We start from the raw sequence: 18657 nt of genomic DNA on the forward strand, positions 1-18657 counted from the left end.
CTATATGTCAGGAGACCTTTGGAGGAGAAGTTTCAGTGGCACTAAGGCTACCGTGTTGGCATGGGATACCAACTGGGCAAGCCCTATTGTTTTGGGCAGGGCATGGGGACTTAAACCTGCTTTGGAGTTAGTTTCTTTAATCTGCTCTGAAGCAGGTTTAAGCCCTGTCTGGAAGCTCCCTGTGTGTTCTTTATAACTAACATTTCACAGATTAAAACTGGACAAGCAATATTAGATTGTGTTTAATAATGGCAAAGGTTAGTAATGGGCAAAAAAACACAAATTAGGAGAAGCTGCAGCGGTTTGCTTTTACCCGAGCAAACTGGAATGGGATTTCTCCTCCATATCCTTTCCCCTTGATAAATTAACTACACTTAGAAATCAGTTAACAGGAAATGAATCAGCGAACAAAGGGAAAAGTTGCAAAGAGAAAATGGGATCTGAGATTTTTAAAGCAATGGAAAAGCCATCTGGCAAAATTAGGACAGTTGAAAGATATGATCTACAAATGTCCCTCCATATTCACTGTTTTGGGGGGGTTTTTTGTTTGGGGGGGGGATTTGATTGTTTGTGATTTTGTAGTTGTCATTTAACTTGCTTGAACTTCTCACTCACTCCTCCTCATCTGCTCCCCTCTCCATCTCATTTCTTCCCATTGCCCACAGTCTTTCCCCTTTCCTATTTTGGAATCAGATTTTCAAAGCCCTTCCATCTCCCTAGGACAGCTGTTGGCCAATTCCCTTCTTTTTGCCCCTACTTCTCCTTCTCCCTGCTCCCTGCCTCTTGTCCTGCCAACAGTGTCAACCCATCACTCTCTTTATCCTTCTTGCTGATCATGCAGAACCTCCTACCAGGCACTTGCAAGGACTCTGTGGTTTGGCAGGTAGAAACATGGGACTGCAGTTCAGGGAAAGGGTAATGGGGGCAGTAGTGTCCATGTGCACATTGGATTGGTCCAAAACAGACCCAGTCCAGCTGTCCTGAGGGCAACAAAGCCCTAGAGCATTCTGAAGTCTCCTGTATTTCCCTGACATTGCTTGAAGTGGAGCAAAGTTGGGTTAAGGGCAAAATATTTGAGAATACTTATTGAAAATCCACATGCATCGTGAAAATTACCAGTGCTAGATTCAGGGATTTTTACTAATATTAAGCCATTGCAATGATTGGAACAGTGAAATGTGCAATCTGAAAAATTACCAAATAAATAGCAAGAGGGAAGGAGGGAAAGTGAGCGACACAGAGGGCTACAAAACCTACCTGCACTATTATGGGCACATGCCTACGTTCATTGTCTTTAGTAAAGAATGTCATAAAATAAAGTTTTATGAGAACTGCTGTGGCCTATGAAGAATAGAAGAAGTGATCACCATTGCCTTCAAGTTACAATTTCAACAACTGTGGGTTTCCATTACTTCTGGTATTCTCTTACTGAACATATGCTGGGCATTTGTGAAAGGGCTTTAATTCTCTGGATTAGCCCAACATTCACATAAATCAGTAGTTGAGAGTAATGAAGCTTTTGTATCTCATAGCGCTTCTTATTCTTGATGAATAGGCTAAGAAAAAGGAGAAATACACAGTTATGTAGGGGTGATGGTCTCATGGTTAACCTGCAACTTCACAATTCTCTGGAGTTGAATGGCCTAAGGTTACAAACATGTGGGTTTTGAAACTTCAGTGAGAAAGGCCATCTCAAGCATAATAAAATGAATTTTTAATTCTCATTTTAAAAAGCCTGAATTTGTACTTGATGAGGTTTATGGCCTGGCTTCTATCAACATCACCTTATAAATTCTGCTCCCAGTCTCTGACTCCCAAAGCTCTCCATATAAAAAAGAGCAATGAATGGAATTTCACTTTGTTTTTGGTTTGAGCTTTAAAAGAAATGAAACAGGGGAGAATGATACTTGTAACATATCAGAATAGACTAATGACAGTATGTCACATTTACTGGAATATTACTGAAATGCATAAAATGAATTTGATTTTTTTTTCTTACTATTCATATTTTTGGAACACATTGGTCTGCCATCTGGCTTTGGCTGAGGTTTTTTTGAGAGTAAACTATGTCATTGACCCCCTATTTTTGTGACTTTTATCAGTCTCTCATATTTGTGCTTATCAAAAACAATGGAAATAATATATACCATTGTTCATTTCTTGATAAAAAAAAAGAATAATACAGAGGTGTGATTTTTTTTTTTTGGCGTGGTACTTACACATCCAGAAATTTGGAACTTCTACATCCAGAAATTATTATGAAAAGAAAAACATGCTTTTGATGGTATTCAGGGCAAAATATACTTTTCCCAGGCATCTACCTGTGTTTGTGTGTATGTGTATGTGTGGAAGATTGCTATTGTCTACACAAGAAGATATCAAGCTTGCACTACAGAAATCTTCCACAAAAAGCAGCAAGCTTGCATAAAAAATAGACACATGTTTTTATTGTGCAAGATTGCTGCTTTCTATGAAAGACTGTTATGCAAAACTGCTGTTTTTTGTGTAGGAAATCCCAGTCTTACATAAAAAGACCCACACATGGCTGCTTGGAAACAGTGTTTTATGTGCAGAAAAATTTCCCCAAACATTTTGGGAGTGGTGAACATTGCACAAGATCTGTGCAGAAATCATTGTTTTCTTTGCATTCTGTAGAAAACTCTACAAATTATTCATGCTGACATGGTTGTGTGTTGTTAGACCCCTGCTTCAAACCTTTTGCACCTTATGGGAAATTAGCTTCTTACTAACATAGCTGTTTTAGATAACACATTGAGACAGACAATGTTTGACCACCCTCCATTTTGATGCAGGAGCTACTGGGATAAAGGTCTTTCTGGACAGGCCCTTGGTCTAGTCTACTGATAGTTTCCCTTCTAGAGATAGTGTTCCGTCCCCCAGGACGATGGTTTGCCTTACCTATTGGTCGTTTGTTTGTTTTCCCTCCTTTACATTTTGTTTGAGCCTCTGGCTGCAAAAGCCTAGGAAAAATGGCTTGGAATCTGCAAGAGCTGGCTGCAGTTTTCTTTGCAGTGATTGGTCAAAGAATGCAACATCTTAGGACCGCCCTTTTTACCAGGGTCTAGTCTCCATTTTGGAGTTTCATTCTGGCTATAGTCTTCCAACGTGCTGGAGCTGTGCAAGGCTAACTGGGACAAATCATCCTCAAAACCAGGCCAATCTAAGCCTATCCAAATTAGATAAGTATTGAATTATATTGATCTGGAATAGGAAATCTAGTTAGAGGAGCAAAGTTATTCCATCGCTTCTAGAACTAATCTTTGCTGTAAAGATAGGGAAGGAAAGAGTTTTTCCTTCTAATATAGGCAGCGTGATTAGGGTATAGTGGTTTTATAATCACCTTTGCTTTCTGGAACCAGGGATAATTCTGTACCTAAAACCTATAGAAATTTGTTTCATTTTCTGCAACTTTAAGATCTGTGCCAGGTTTACAACCTTGTATGAATAAACATCCTTTTTTGAAGTTATCCAGACTCAGTCGTTCAATATCTATAGGACAGCTTATAGGGATTTGCAGTTCGCCCGGATAAAGGACAGCACGTTTCAGTTTTATAGTTTTTTATGGTCCGGCGGACGGCACAGTTTTGAGGTAGATCAGCGGTTTTTCCGCTTGAGCTAGCTTGCACGGCTTTATAGTTTTTTATAGTTTAGGAAGTTTTAGTATAGGCTGCGGCTTTTCCGCCTGAGCTCAGTCTGCATACCTAAAGACTCTACCAGCGTCTGAGGCAGTGGAGCCCGCTCTCAGACCTGAAGGAGTCAAATAGTGGGGCTCTATTTCCTTGCTATTTGGCTCGCGTGTGCGCACGTGGCCCAGTGGCTTTCTGGGTTTGCACAGGCTGTGCAGTTCCCAGCAACGTCCAGGGCTCCCTCGGCGGTAGACCTCGAGCCGCGGAGCACCAGCGACAGTTCTTTGGCTGGCTCTGAGGCGTGAAGCCCACCAGAACCAGGCTAGAACCTGGACAGGCCTGGCAACGCTGCTGCGAGTTCGGCCGGAGCACTCGGCCGGCTTCGACCTGCCTCATCGTCCTGCGGTGGTGACCTGCCTCATGGTCCGGCGGTGGTGACCTGCCTCATCGTCCTGCGGTGGTGACCTGCCTCATCGCCTGGCGGTGGTGACCTGCCTCATCGTCCTGCGGTGGTGACCTGCCTCATCGTCCTGCGGCGGTGACCTGCCTCATCGTCCTGCGGTGGTGACCTGCCTCATCGTCCTGCGGTGGTGACCTGCCTCATCGTCCTGCGGTGGTGACCTGCTTCATCGTCCTGCGGTGGTGACCTCCCTTCACAGCGGGGAGGAGGCGTCTCTTCTCTCCTCCTTTCCAAAGCCAGCCTCGGTGCTCCTTCGGCGGCAGGCCTCGAGCCGCAGAGCACGAGGTGCTTGAAAATTTGGCGAAGTCGCCATTTTGGCAGTTTACGTCACTCGGGCAAGGGAGGTATCAAGTGGCAAGTTGCTGTCAGTTGGCATTTTGCAACTTGCTCACCAAAATCTGGCGCCAAAGGTCACAATCTTTGTAAAGTATAGTTACTTAGTGATATATATTGCTATGGTTAAGTGTTGTGCATTGTATTATATATTGCATTTGCTTTTATTGTAAATTTACTTGCTGGTATGTTGTATTTGCTTTTGTTGTAAATTTACTTGCTATTAAGAATACATAATGTCTATGCAATTTCAAGACGATACAGATGGTATACCTCCTTCTGAGGCTGAAAGTAGGAATGAAAGGCCCCAAAGGATAAAGCACCCTTCAGCCAAGATGCTAGCCCATCTAATAGATGAAAAGGAGCTCCTCCATGTGAGGTTAGGTTCGGCATGGGAGCGAATTGTAACATTGATGGACAGAATTGAGAGCTTGGGTATTACAAGGGTGCCATCCATATTACAGACAGACCTTGAAGAGACCTTCGGTCTCTGGAGGGGTTTGGTGTCTAAGATAGTCCAGGTCCTCGAGCGCATTAACGCCAAGGATTCAGAGTTAGAAATAGGGAGTGTTTTAGCTGACACTAATGAGAAAGAAAATAGGGTGAGGGCAATCCTAGCTTCCTTATGCAGCCATGAGACCAATCTTTTGAAATCACCTGCTGTGGCACTTAGTCTTAAGTCCAACCGCTCTAGCCAGGTATCTAAACTAAGGGAGCGTGCATCGTCTAAACACAGCCACTCTAGCAAGTCTTCTGCTGCTGGGAGTGCCATCTCTTCCCTAGCTGCCTTGCACATTAAGGAGGCTGCACGTCTGGAGCTAAAGAGTAAGGTAGCGGGGGCGGAGGCTGATGCTAAGGCAGCTGATCTCACCCTTCCCTTTAAAGAAGAAGAGCAACGACTGCAAATAGAACAGGCCCGTAGACAAAGCGAAATGCAAATAGAACAGGCCCGTAGACAAAGCGAAATGCAAATAGAACAGGCTCGTATAGAGATGCTTAGAATAAAGATGGATGCCGCAGCCAAAAGGGTAAGGGCTGAGACTTTGGCCAAGGCCCTAATTGAGCCACTCACAGAAGAAAATGTAAGCCAGTTACCAATACAGGACCCTTCTGCCAAAGTGTTTGCGCACCTTGGCAGCATGTACAGCCAGTTTTCGGATGAGGAACAGGGAGACTTCTCTCCTTACCCAGAGCAGGGCCCCAAAGTCACTTTTGAGTTTCCTGCAGAGCAGAGCGTCATAGCGGGGAGCTCACCCTTGCTCGAGCTACCTGTGCCTCCTGCTAAAACCCTAGGTCAGTCAATCAGGGCCTCAAGGCCGAGCGCTAGTTGGCCCCTACAGACAGCTGCACAGGGAACCATCGATTCGTCAGTGGTCGATGTCATCCCTCCAAGAGGCCAAAGGTTGACGCAAGGTACACGGTGGGAGTCCACTCCACAACAGCAAACTCCTCAATTGTTCCCTTCGACGCCAGAGTCCCAGCTTGTCTCCATCATCAGAAGCCCCAGAAGAGATCTTAAGGACAAGGGTGTCGAAAAGTTTTCGGACAAGCCTGAGGAATTTCTTCTCTGGAAGGCCACCTTCCAGAGAGCAATCAGAGACTTAAAGTTATTGCCTGAGGAAGAACTGACTCTTCTGGCTGCATGGTTGGGCCCAGCCTCATCCTCACAAGTTAAGAAGATCTACGCAGCCCACGTAGCCGATCCCGACAAAGCCCTGGAAAAGGCCTGGGCCAGGTTGCAGCAGAGGTATGGGGCCAGCACAGAGATTGAAGCATCTCTTATGGACAAGCTCCAAAGGTTCCCAGCTTTAAAACTCAAAGACTTCAAACTCTTGTGGGACCTCAGCGATCTCCTTGGTGAATTAGAGTCGGCCAAGGAGAATCCAGAACTGCCCGGTTTGAAGTGCCTCGATCAGCACCTGTCCCAGAGGCAGATCTTGACCAAGCTGCCCTTCACTTTGCAAGAACGCTGGGGACAGGAGGTCTTCAACTACAAGGAGGCCCACTCCCAGGCATACCCTCCATTTTCTCATTTGGTCCAGTTCATCACCAGGGCAGCCAGAGAAAGGAATGATCCACAGACGGGCCTCCCCACCTTATACCAAGGGACCCAGCCAGAGAAGGCACCTGAAGTGGACAAGAAACCACCTAGAGAGGCCAATAGACCTGTCAGCGTAAAGGCAGTCGAAACTCAACTCAAGACTGACGAACCCAGGTCGGAGGTAAAAGAGTTGCTTTGCCCTATTCACCAAAAGCCTCACAGCTTGGCCAACTGCAGGGAGTTTAGTAGAAAGACATACAAAGAAAGGCAACAGCTAGTTCAAAAGCAGGGAATCTGCTTTAGATGCTGTGGAGCAACTCCACACTTTGCATCCAACTGCAAAGAAAACATCAAGTGTGAGAAATGCAACAGCCTCAAGCATTGCACCACAATGCACAACTCCAATATCATCTCCCACCCCAAAGAGAACGCTTCACCAAAAGAAAAGTCAGCAGTCGAAGACACCGACAAGCCAGCCGCACCAGAGATGCAGGTGGAAGTTTCAGCAGTCGCCTGTACAGAGCTGTGTTCTGACTCGCACCAGTACAGAGTTTGTCATCCTATCTGCCTAGCGGATGTATATCCAGCCAAGAGCCCTTGGCTTAGAAAGAGACTCTATGTGGCCCTGGATTCACAGAGCGACGCCTCCCTGGCTACTCCAGAGTTCTTCCGCATGTTTGACCTTAAAACCAAGATGGTCGACTACACTATGACTACGTGTGCAGGAAAAAAGAAGTTGCAGGGTCGCATAGCATCTGGCTTCGTTGTCTCCTCTTGCGACCAGAAGAGACAGTTCAAGTTGCCAGACCTGATTGAGTGTTCCTCTATTCCCCGGAACAAAAGGCAGATTGTCACCAGAGAAGTTGTGGAGGCTCATCCACATTTGCGACGGTTAAAGAATGCTATACCAGCCTTTCGGCCAGATGTGGACATTGCCCTTTTGCTTGGCTCGGACTGCCCGAGCTTGTTCTGTGTGAACAACCAAGTTAAAGGACCTCCAGGTGCACCTATCGCACAACAATTGCCATTAGGCTGGACAGTCATAGGCCCAGTGTGCATAAACAAGATGCACCCACCATCGTCGTTGGACTCCAATCAAGCACAGGTGCTTAAAGGTGGACGTCCTACACTTGTGCGCAGTTGCCTAAGTCATATCTCGGTCTACTGCCAAGCAATAACTCCAGAGTATTCCTCCATCTTCAAAGTCTCTGAGAGAGACGAAGCCACAGCGCTCTCGAAAGATGAGCAAAGGTTTTCGGACATTATGAATGCTCAAGTCTCACGAAGTGCAGAGGTGAAAGCCTGCAAATCAACCACAGAAATCAAGATGGGCCAAAGATCTTGTCTGGAACGACACCATTTTGAACGTTTTTCGGAATGGCACAGTCTTCTTAGAGCAGTTGCTAGGCTTATACATCGCTTAGTCTGCAAAGATAGTCAGCCTTTGCAAGTTCAGGACATGTTGAAGGCTAAGGGAGTAATATTCAGGTCAGTTCAGAGGCATGAGTTTAGTCTAGAAATAGCCAGGTTAGAACAAGGGCTTGACACCCCCAGCCGGAGTTTCTTGCGTGAGTTAAACCCATTTCTAGACAAGGAGGGCATTTTAAGAGTGGGAGGGAGGTTAGCTAAGGCTAAACTCAAAGTGTGTACAAAGAACCCCATCATTGTACCCCCCAATAGCCATATTGCTTTGTTGTTGGTTCGTCACTACCATGAGAAAATCCATCATCAGGGTAGAACTCTGACTGAGGCGACCCTTAGAAATGAAGGCCTGTGGGTGGTAAATGCTAAAAGTTTGGTCAGCAGTGTTATTTTTAAGTGTGTCAAATGTCGGCGACTCAGACGTAACTGTCAAAGTCAGTTAATGGCAGAACTACCTCAGGATAGGACTTTGACAGACCCACCCCTTTCCCATGTGGGAATCGATGTGTTTGGTCCTTGGGAGGTTGTCACTAGGAAAACCAGGGGTGGTGTTGTAAATAACAAAAGATGTGCGGTTTTGTTTACTTGTTTGTCAGTACGAGCTGTCCATATAGAAGTCATAGAAGGGATGGACACTTCATCATTTTTAAATGCATTGAAAAGGTTCATAGCCCTCAGAGGGCCAATTAAGTCAATTTGATCGGACTGTGGCACCAATTTTGCATGTGCAGACCTTAGCCAACCACTTCTGGAAGAGGTGGAAGGCCGAATATTTAAGCCAGCTTCCAACCAGAAGACTCTGGCAAACCCCAGAGGACAATTTCAAGGTGGGAAACCTTGTGTTGCTAAAGGACAAAGACTTGCCCCGCTATGCCTGGCCTATGGGCATTACACTAAAGACCTTTCCTTGCCCTGACGGTAAGGTTAGAAAAGTTCAGGTAAAGACTCATAGTAAGGACAAAATGTCTGTCCTGGACAGACCAACCAGCAATCTCGTGTTGCCTGTCCAAAGTGTGTAAGTTTTATACTGTTTTATTGTTGTGTATACAAAGGTGTTTGTATGTTTTTGATTGGTAAATTCCCATATCCTGGGAATTTAGCGGGGAGTGTTCCGTCCCCCAGGACGATGGTTTGCCTTACCTATTGGTCGTTTGTTTGTTTTCCCTCCTTTACATTTTGTTTGAGCCTCTGGCTGCAAAAGCCTAGGAAAAATGGCTTGGAATCTGCAAGAGCTGGCTGCAGTTTTCTTTGCAGTGATTGGTCAAAGAATGCAACATCTTAGGACCGCCCTTTTTACCAGGGTCTAGTCTCCATTTTGGAGTTTCATTCTGGCTATAGTCTTCCAACGTGCTGGAGCTGTGCAAGGCTAACTGGGACAAATCATCCTCAAAACCAGGCCAATCTAAGCCTATCCAAATTAGATAAGTATTGAATTATATTGATCTGGAATAGGAAATCTAGTTAGAGGAGCAAAGTTATTCCATCGCTTCTAGAACTAATCTTTGCTGTAAAGATAGGGAAGGAAAGAGTTTTTCCTTCTAATATAGGCAGCGTGATTAGGGTATAGTGGTTTTATAATCACCTTTGCTTTCTGGAACCAGGGATAATTCTGTACCTAAAACCTATAGAAATTTGTTTCATTTTCTGCAACTTTAAGATCTGTGCCAGGTTTACAACCTTGTATGAATAAACATCCTTTTTTGAAGTTATCCAGACTCAGTCGTTCAATATCTATAGGACAGCTTATAGGGATTTGCAGTTCGCCCGGATAAAGGACAGCACGTTTCAGTTTTATAGTTTTTTATGGTCCGGCGGACGGCACAGATAGTGTGGTGAAGTGATTTGTGATAGACTAGGACTAAGTGAGACCTGAGTCCAAGTCTCTACTTAGCCATGGAAACCCAATGGGTGACTTTAGATAAGTCACACTCCTTCATTCTCAGAGGAAGACAATGGCAAATCCCCTGTAAAGAAAACTTGCCAAGAAAACTTTGTGATAGGTTTGCCTTAGGGTCTTCAATAAAGCAATTCTTTCAAGCTCTTGGGTATAACAACGACCATAAACAGTCAATGTTAAACACTTAAATTCCTCCTCCCATTCAAATCAGTGAGACTTTACTTCAAATAAGTCCCAAATTATTTGCAGTACTTTATCTTTACAACCATGAGAACTATCCTGTGGTGATTTCTTCCCTTTTGTGTTTTGTGTGCTGTCTTAAACTGTGAAAGGAACAATATATTTTTATTAATTAGTTAGCTAAAGAATATTCTCATAGCAAAGACAGCAAATGAGTTTGTGGCTATGATTTTTAATGGGAGGAGGAAGAGTGATTGATTAATTTAAAACACTATGTGTATATGTAACAACAACAACAATAACAACAACAACAACACCAACAACTACCTGACCTGAAAGCTGCCAGGTTCGAATCCCACCTGGGGAGAGTGTGGATGAGCTCCCTCTATCAGCTCCAGCTCCATGCGGGGACATGAGAGAAGCCTCCCACAAGGATGGTAAAAACATCAAAAAACATCCGGGCGTCCCCTGGGCAACGTCCTTGCAGACAGCCAATTCTCTCACTCCAGAAGCAACTCCGGTTGCTCCTGACACGAAAAAAAAAAACAAAAAACCAACAACTACAACAACAATGAATTTATTGCCCACTTCTTCCTGTGGCTTATGATTATAATTGATTTAAAGACCATAAGATTGCTTTTTAATCCACAATTTGTTGTGTCTTGCTAACTTCTGTGTCTCCTCTTGTAAATGCTTGGCAACAGAAAGACATATGTCTATATGCATTCCTAATTAGGATACTGATTCCTTCAAAATGTTTTGGCTGAAGATCTCGGTATAGCATTCTGAAAGTTTATGAGACAATGATGTGAGTGCTCATCCAATATCCTTAGTGTGCAAGTAGAACATAACATGGCTATTTGTATTTGCTACAAGGATTTGCCTTAAGGTGAAAACATTCCAGACTGAATGAGAATGAAACAATGGAGCATAGTTCCCTTCCCATGTCCATGTACATTCACGAGTATTTATACAGTTGTGCATATCCTCCGGAGTACTCTTGCCTTGGAACCAGGCCAATGCTAAATCTTTTGTGAGCATAGCCATCTTGGAATATTGCTGTGAATCTATAGGACAAGAGTATTTCACTTACTATGAGACCCTACCAGTGGCCATAGAGAGAATGCCTCCATTTTAAACCAGGAAGTTAGTTATATAGTAACTAATTTCAGAACAGATATTAAGTATAAAAGACATAGAACCTGGAGTGGAATGAGGACATTTTAGTGAAATTAAGCTCCTACAACTGAGGTGCAAATCTAGCCCGTGCCTGAAATTGTTTTAATCATAATCTCCAAAATGTACATAATTTGGCTATGGTTTCTTCCTTCTTCATAGTATTGGAAACTTTGCTGGACCCATTTAAAGTCTGTATTCATGAATAGATCTTGACAGTGAGGAATTACACATTTCAAAATATTGAAATTCCATAATTTTTTGGCAGGTATTGTAAACAGCTTTGCTCACACTCACACGTACAAGTTTTTAGCCAACTTTTACCACAGTCCAAAGGAAGACAAACAAGACAGCTAATATATGTGGAAATAAACAGATTTATTTATTTCTCATGTCAGAAGCAAACTGAGAATACAGTTATAATGTATAGAAAAGCCAAAACAAAATTTTAAAACTTGGCATTGTACTGAATGTTCTTTGACCAAAAGCTGGCCACTTGGAGTGCCTCTGGTGTCACTGTAAGAAGGCCTCCATTGTGAATGTGTCCGGGCTCAGACTGCATTGTAGTAAGTGGTCTGTGGTTTGCTCTTCTCCACACTTGCATGTTGTGGACTGCACTTTGTAGCCCCATTTCTTAAGGTTAGCTTTGTATCTCTTCATGCCAGGGCGCAGTCTGTTCAGCACCTTCCAAGGCACCCAGTCTTCTGTGTGCCCTGGGGGGAGTTTCTCATATGGTATCAGCCATTGATAGACATGCTATAGTGATACCACAAAATCTTCCTTTACATATTGACAGCATATCAAATATCTTCAAATAAATAAAGGAGTTATCACAAAATCTTGAAAACTTCAGAAAGCATATAAAAATTAATAAAACCATTGAAAACATAGGACGCTAATAGAACTCATTTTGAATATTTGGGCTTGAACTTGGATTTTTAAAAACTTTTCTTTATTATTTTTGTTTGTTTTTGTCATGAATTGGGTTGGAACAGGGGGTGGGGGGTTGTGAAAATAATTTAAGTCAAGCCTTCTGAGAAATGTGTGCTGCATGTTTTCCCCCCTAAACTTATCCAACATGATAATAAATACTGTACACATAACAAACCACTTTGTAAATATAATATTCTCCTCCGTCTATGAAATACATCTTTAAAACCAGAGTTTGAAATATTACTTTTAGTACTATAGCTCCTTAAATCTCATAGTATAGCCACTATGGCCACAAAGTATGGCCACTAGACAGCAATGAGTAGTGTTTCACAATCTCAGACCACTGACTCTCTACTTTTCATCACACTTTTCCAGGTGCTAGAGAAGGGAACACATGTTCCAGTTTTGATGTGCTCAGCTCCAGGCACAAGGAAAGAGCTGAGTACAAATCTAGGACTCACATAGTAGAACAGCTGTTTGCTCAATTTGCGAAGCTTAATTGATTTGTTAATGCAACTTGTGCAGTCTTGCCAGACAGTTTGTGTTTTTGCTTTGTTAGGTTCCTCTTTGCCTCCTTGCTGTTGTGTTGCCTGGGCTCACCTTCTGCACTGCTTTGCATCCACCTTTTGACTAGGATAAAGTAGGGTAGATTAAATGTCCCTCATTTTATCTCCCTAAGGAAGCAAGAAGGAATAATCCCATCATTTTGCCATGCTCTGGGAACAGTTCCTTTAGCTAAGATAACTGTCTTAATGTTTTATTGTGTGTACTTCACCCCCTCCCACACAATATCGGTATGCAATCTGTGAGCACCAATTGTTTATTCTTAATGTATAACACTTAACTGAGACCATCCCTAGGTCTCAGAATTTGGTTTGGAAGCCTGAGTGCCTGGAAGATTCTGAATTGATAGCCTTAAGGTGGCTACTACTCATGACAAAGAGAAAGAGGAAAAAAAATATCAAAAACAATATGCTTCTACGTGTTAGATAATGGATATATAACAAATGATGTTGCTCTTGGGCCCTGCTTTTGGATTTTTCATAGACAGCTACTTGGCCTCTGTGGGAACAGAATGCTGGGCTAGATAGTGCCTTGGTTTGATCCCGCATGGCTCTTATGTCCTTATGTGCAATCATGTAGACCATATTTAACTAAATGCCAGTTAGAGTAGCCCATAGATTTCTAGATGGCTCAGAAGTACAAAACAGCATCTGTTGATTGGGAAATCATCAAAGGCACAGAAATTGTGTGTTTCTGCTGCTTTTCTGGACATGGTTTCAATATACTTAAGCTTTTAACGACATTAAACAGATTGGTGTGTTGTTCTGGAACCCACAACCCATAAACTCTGTGAGGCAGACTACAGTCGCCACAAGCATTGGAGCCCAGACACAATACACTAAAGACGATGAAAGCAGACACTGCTGCACAGACATATGTAATATTCACTATCTGGAAGGAAGTCCGGTACGCTGAGGATGGTAATGTAAGTGAATAAGGGAGAGTGTTTTGGTTGTTTTTTTAATAGTGGAAATATAAATTGGTAGAATGTTTTGGCTTACTTCCTACCCTAATGGACAGGGGAAAAGGGAGAGGCAGAAAAAGAGTCTAATGGTGCACCGACAAACACATACAAATCTGTATTTAACATTTTAAATGCACACGTGATGTGTTTTCAGTCTAGAGTGTCTGTACTTGATACAAACAACCCGACCCACAGATTTGCTGTCTAGGCATGTACATGCTTGACATAAACAATGCCAAATAGACATTCCGCATCAACAAAGGGAAGTGTAATAAATGTTACTGGTAGATTCATTTCCCCAGGGCTCATCTTCCCAAGGTAGTCTGAAAAGCTTTTTCAAGCTGCTATCTCTTTCACAGAAGCTTAAACCATACCCCCCAGTTGACCCAGTTTGCCAGATATAGTCCCTATCAATTCTCTGTTATCCTACTTTTTCATCTCAGCAGCTAGTAAAGTCCAATGCGATTCTAGGCTGCATCAATAGGAGCATAGTGTAGAGATCGAGAGAAGTCATAGTTCCACTCTATTCTGTTTTGGTCAGACCTCGTCTGGAGTACAGTGTCCAGTTCTGGACACCACAATTAAAGAAAAATATTAACAAGCTAGAATAAGTCCCAAAATGGTTTGGAAACCAAGCCCTATGAGGAACGGTTTAGGGAGCTGGGTATGTTTAGCTTGGAGAAAAAAGTCTGAGAGAGGAGATATGATGGCCATGTATAAATATGTGAACGGAAGTCATATGGAGGAGGGAGCAAGCTTGTTTTCTGCTGCCCTGGAGACTAGGGTGTGGAACATTGGCTTCAAACTTCAGGAAAGGAGATTCCACCTGAACATTAGGAAGAACTTACTCACTGTGAGAGCTGTTCAGCAATGGAACTCTCTGCCCCAGAGTGTGGTGGAGGCTCCTTCTTTGAAGGCTTTTTAATAGAGGCTGGCTGGCCATCTGTCGGGGGTGCTTTGAATGCAATTTTCCTGCTTCTTAGCAGGGGGTTGGACTGGATGGCCCACGAGTTCTCTTCGAACGCTACGATTTTATGATTCTGTGATTCTATAACATGATAGCTATGTTTAAATCTTTGAAAGTATGCCACATTGAGAAGGAGAGACTCAGTCAAAAGCAAACCATTATAGATTATCCCAGCTTTTGTGTTCTTCATCATTAATAATTTTGCCATTTTGGCCACCTGCTAGTGTGGCTTGACAATTTTCATCCACAAATGCTGCAGGATATATTAAACCTGCTTTTGTGCCAATGTTTCTCTGAGTGTGATTACACAACTACCATGCCTAGAAGGGCATCACTGTTAGGATTTATGTGAGATCTAGAAGAAGATGGGCCCCTTTCTTGAGTGCCATTAGACTTATGGCTTTTACAATAATGATAGAGAGGGGTGGGCATGGTTCCCCCAGATGTTTCAGCCTTTGGACTCCCAACAGTCCTAACAAGTATGACCAATCAAAAGAAATGCTGGTTGTAGTAATCAAAAACATCTGAAAGGTCAAAGGTTCCCTGTTCTTGAATTATGGCTACCCATATGCTAGATGTCCCCTCAAAGAAGTTGAGTGAAATCTATTTAAGCAGGCTTTTAAAGAGGTCAATGAAAATGCTTTTTATCTTATCTGGTCTTTTTGATCCCTGTCTATAAAGTGCTCAGCTGAGTTTCCTTTTTGAACAGTTGGCAGATATTGCCTCCTTTATCGTTCAAAGAATCATTGACGTTCCATAGTTCATAGATATGTGAAAATACCTGAAAATATACTTATTGTATTCATTATGATGTGGCATGCTTGTTTAATTGCCCACTATGAGAAGAATGTGAGAAAGGGAGCCAATGTCACAAATAAATGAAATAAGTTCTTTAAATGCTGCAGACATTTCCTTTGCCCATTTCAGGGGAAAATTTCGAAGGGGGGAAGCAAGGGAGGGAATTTGCTGCTAGTGGATTTTGGTTGCAGTTAAACTATAAAATTGGGATATTTTGCCCTGATGCAGCTCCTGATTTAAGGGGAACTATTGGAGCCAATGAACACCTAGAAAAGGTCTGTCAGTGTGCTGGAGAGAGAGAAAAAAATCTTTTCAGATTCCCTCTTTAGCTTGTGATATAATCTCCCATACTTTCCCAAAGAGTTCTGCAATATTTTATACCAATTTTCAGAGGTTTTTGGAGATGGAGGACAGGATTGTTGCAGAAGAATTTACTGAAAATCACTACTCACTTAACTTCCTCTACCCCAAACACATCTCTGCACTTGGATTAAATCCAACAATTTCAGCATTTTAAAAAATGAGACAGGTACTCTGTACCTGAACATACTGTATACATAGAGACTATAGCTAAGGCAGGAGTTATTATTTTGACTCCATGGAATACTGAGAAACATATTAGGATAAAGGAAGAAGACTGTTTAACAGTAGTGATTTACCATGATTTGCATTTACTCTTCTAGAAGAATGGCTGGTCAGCTGATGTGGTATTTTTTTTTAAATGCTGTGGCTAAATTGTTGCATTTTTTCATCTCTAATAAGAATACTAACAGATACCATAATGAATTGTCAGATGTGCAGTGCATTCTGACACTCAGTGAAGAACCTTTGTATTCATCCTTAGAAGTCTAGTGAAGGACAAGGACAAGCTCTCCTCTCGCTTGACAGGAGAAACTGCTCCCACATTTTTATCTCCCATCATGATGGTTTGCCACTTTTCAGAATGAATGATGATATTCTCAGGGTTTGGTTGCATTCACCAGGTTCTTGATTACCATGTGTCCTCCACATATCCCTAATCTCTGCTCAGACAGATGACTGTGGCAGTGAAGTCTCTATAGGTATGCTGATAGACAGATGAAGGCATCTGCAGTTCTTTGTCAAACAGTGGAGTTATTTTACAGTTCATGTTAACATTGCTGCTTATCCCTTAGCTAACTAATAAAAGAGAAAGCAGCAAATAGTTTACCATAAATGGCTGGATGAAAAAAGACTGCATGACCAGTGGGTTGTGCAGAAAAAAAATTAAACTATCTTTAGCTTTGCCCACAGTGGAGAGATTGAATACATTCCTATTAATTCCAATGTGATTCCTAAGTACCCATCCATGTTGAGGGAAATGGATCCTCACTACAAAAAAAGGAAAAGGAAAAGCTGTTTTCTCCCACTTTTATATCTGTTCATCTGGTAGTTAGATTTCTCTATCACAAAGCAAAAGTATACATTTATGATTTTAGAGTGGATCAAAGCATTAGGACAAAGAGACACTTGGGCACAATGAAATTTTTCACTCTGGTATTTCTCAGTACAAGTTTCAGTGCTGGGTTTTTTGGGCAAAATAATGACATTTTCTGTGCTAGCAATTTAAGTAGAAGCAAAGGTGATTTTTTGTTTTGTACAGAAAGTTTAAGTCCTTCACAAGATAACTGTCTGGGGCTGGCCATCTTCCTCCAACACATTACCACCATATGGTAATGTGATGACTGGAGTTTGGAGGTATGGGCATATATGTGATGAATAATGAATTAAAACAATAAGCTAAGGCAACAGAACTCCCTTCCTTCTTCCCACAGTTTCATATGTGGTGGGTATGGCACCGTTACTGGTTTCTCTTCACTCTTGCCTGTTGCAGCTGTCACTACTTCATTACTAGCAGGCGTTTTGCAGCCCCCTGGCTCTTGTGAGACATTAGCCCCAGCTAACCTTGAAATGCCAGGGATTATTATTATTTGGTTAGTTGGCCCAAGCAGCAGAAAGCCATGGGCCTGATTTGACCTGGAGGACATGAGTTGCCAATCATACTGTTATAGCATTCACTTCCACACTATTTCAAACAGATGTAGCCAATGTTATGAGAACGTGCATTCATACTTTTTTTTTGTCTTCCACTAAAAATAACTGCTGAGATCATGTTATCCGATCAACTAGGTCACACAGGATCAAACTGAAGTGGAATGGGCTCCTTGCCAATTGTATTTTACAAATTAATCCCCTACTGTATGAAAGAGTTTCTGTGTAGAAATGCTTATTCTTTGTTTTATTGAAATCAGAATAAAAATTGAAATGCAGGATAGTCATGTTGACCATAAGAAAAACTGACAAAAGGTGAAAGAATAGAGAATGAGAAGAATTGAGATTGCTTAACTGAAAGGCTAGCTAGTTGGTCTATCTTTGCTTTTCGTTGTTGAGATTTGTTGCATTATATAGTGGATAATGCAATCTGAACTTTTCTGCGGGGGGTCCAAAAATTGGCAATTCAGTGGACATGTCTTATTCTGGCATCTGATTCTGTTCATAAAGCAGAGTATCCAGGTGATTCTCTCTGAAGCCATCAGAGCTGATTTAACATCTTTTCTTTTTCTCTTCCTTTTGTTCAGGACACCTGTTCTTCAAGCTTTTAGAGTGCAAAAAAAAGCCTTTGCAAAACAACTGAAGTTGACTTAATATGGAGATCAAGAGTACTGTTTTTATCAAGCAAACTATAGTCTAAAAAAACAGAATTTTCAAATAACAAGGGAGTCTGATATTCAGTAGCAGCTTACAGTGCTTTTGAAAAATTAAAATAGCTATATGCTGCATTCTCTGCTTTCAGCATACTGTGTAAGCAGGGATCATTAAACTTACCTGGGTTATGGAATCACACAGCAATGGGATTTCCTGTGTGGTTTCCTCAGCTACCATCATGATAGCTGCTCCTGCTTTGGGTCAGGAGTATGCATTGAATTGAATGTATTAATTACTGTTTTATATCACTGGAGCTGCCCCATGACAGGCCATTCTATACAGCAGACACGGGCAAACTTTGGCCCTCCAGGACTTCAACTCCCACAATTCCTAACAGCCGGTAAGATGGCTGGGATTTCTGGGAGCTGAAGTGCAAAACACCTGGCGGGCCAAAGTTTGTCCATGCCTGCTATACAGTAATAAAGTTGTGTCCATTTGTCTTCCAAAACTAAGGATGTATCTACATGGTTGAAGTAATGCACTTTGTCACCACTTTAACTGCCATAGCTCAATGCTGTCGAATTCTGGGATTTGCAGTTTGGTAAGGCACT

At 42.3% G+C, this 18657-nt stretch overlaps 1 protein-coding gene across 5 annotated transcripts in view; it reads left to right on the forward strand.

Annotated features, from left to right (window-relative positions):
• tshz2 (teashirt zinc finger homeobox 2) overlaps positions 1-18657 on the forward strand; it is a 425545-nt gene that overhangs the window by 128301 nt on the left and 278587 nt on the right. The window contains exon 2 of one of the 5 annotated variants that reach the window (XM_062978939.1): positions 1-18657. This exon is cut by the window's left edge and continues 59866 nt beyond it; it is cut by the window's right edge and continues 13843 nt beyond it. The exons of the other annotated variants lie outside the window; for them this stretch is intronic. Coding sequence (XP_062835009.1) covers positions 4677-8603 — 3927 coding nt within the window. The 5' untranslated portion in view covers positions 1-4676 and the 3' untranslated portion in view covers positions 8604-18657. 5 annotated transcript variants of the gene reach the window in all.

The sequence above is a fragment of the Anolis carolinensis genome, chromosome 4, assembly GCF_035594765.1.
Source record: "Anolis carolinensis isolate JA03-04 chromosome 4, rAnoCar3.1.pri, whole genome shotgun sequence".
Taxonomy (NCBI): domain Eukaryota; kingdom Metazoa; phylum Chordata; class Lepidosauria; order Squamata; family Dactyloidae; genus Anolis; species Anolis carolinensis.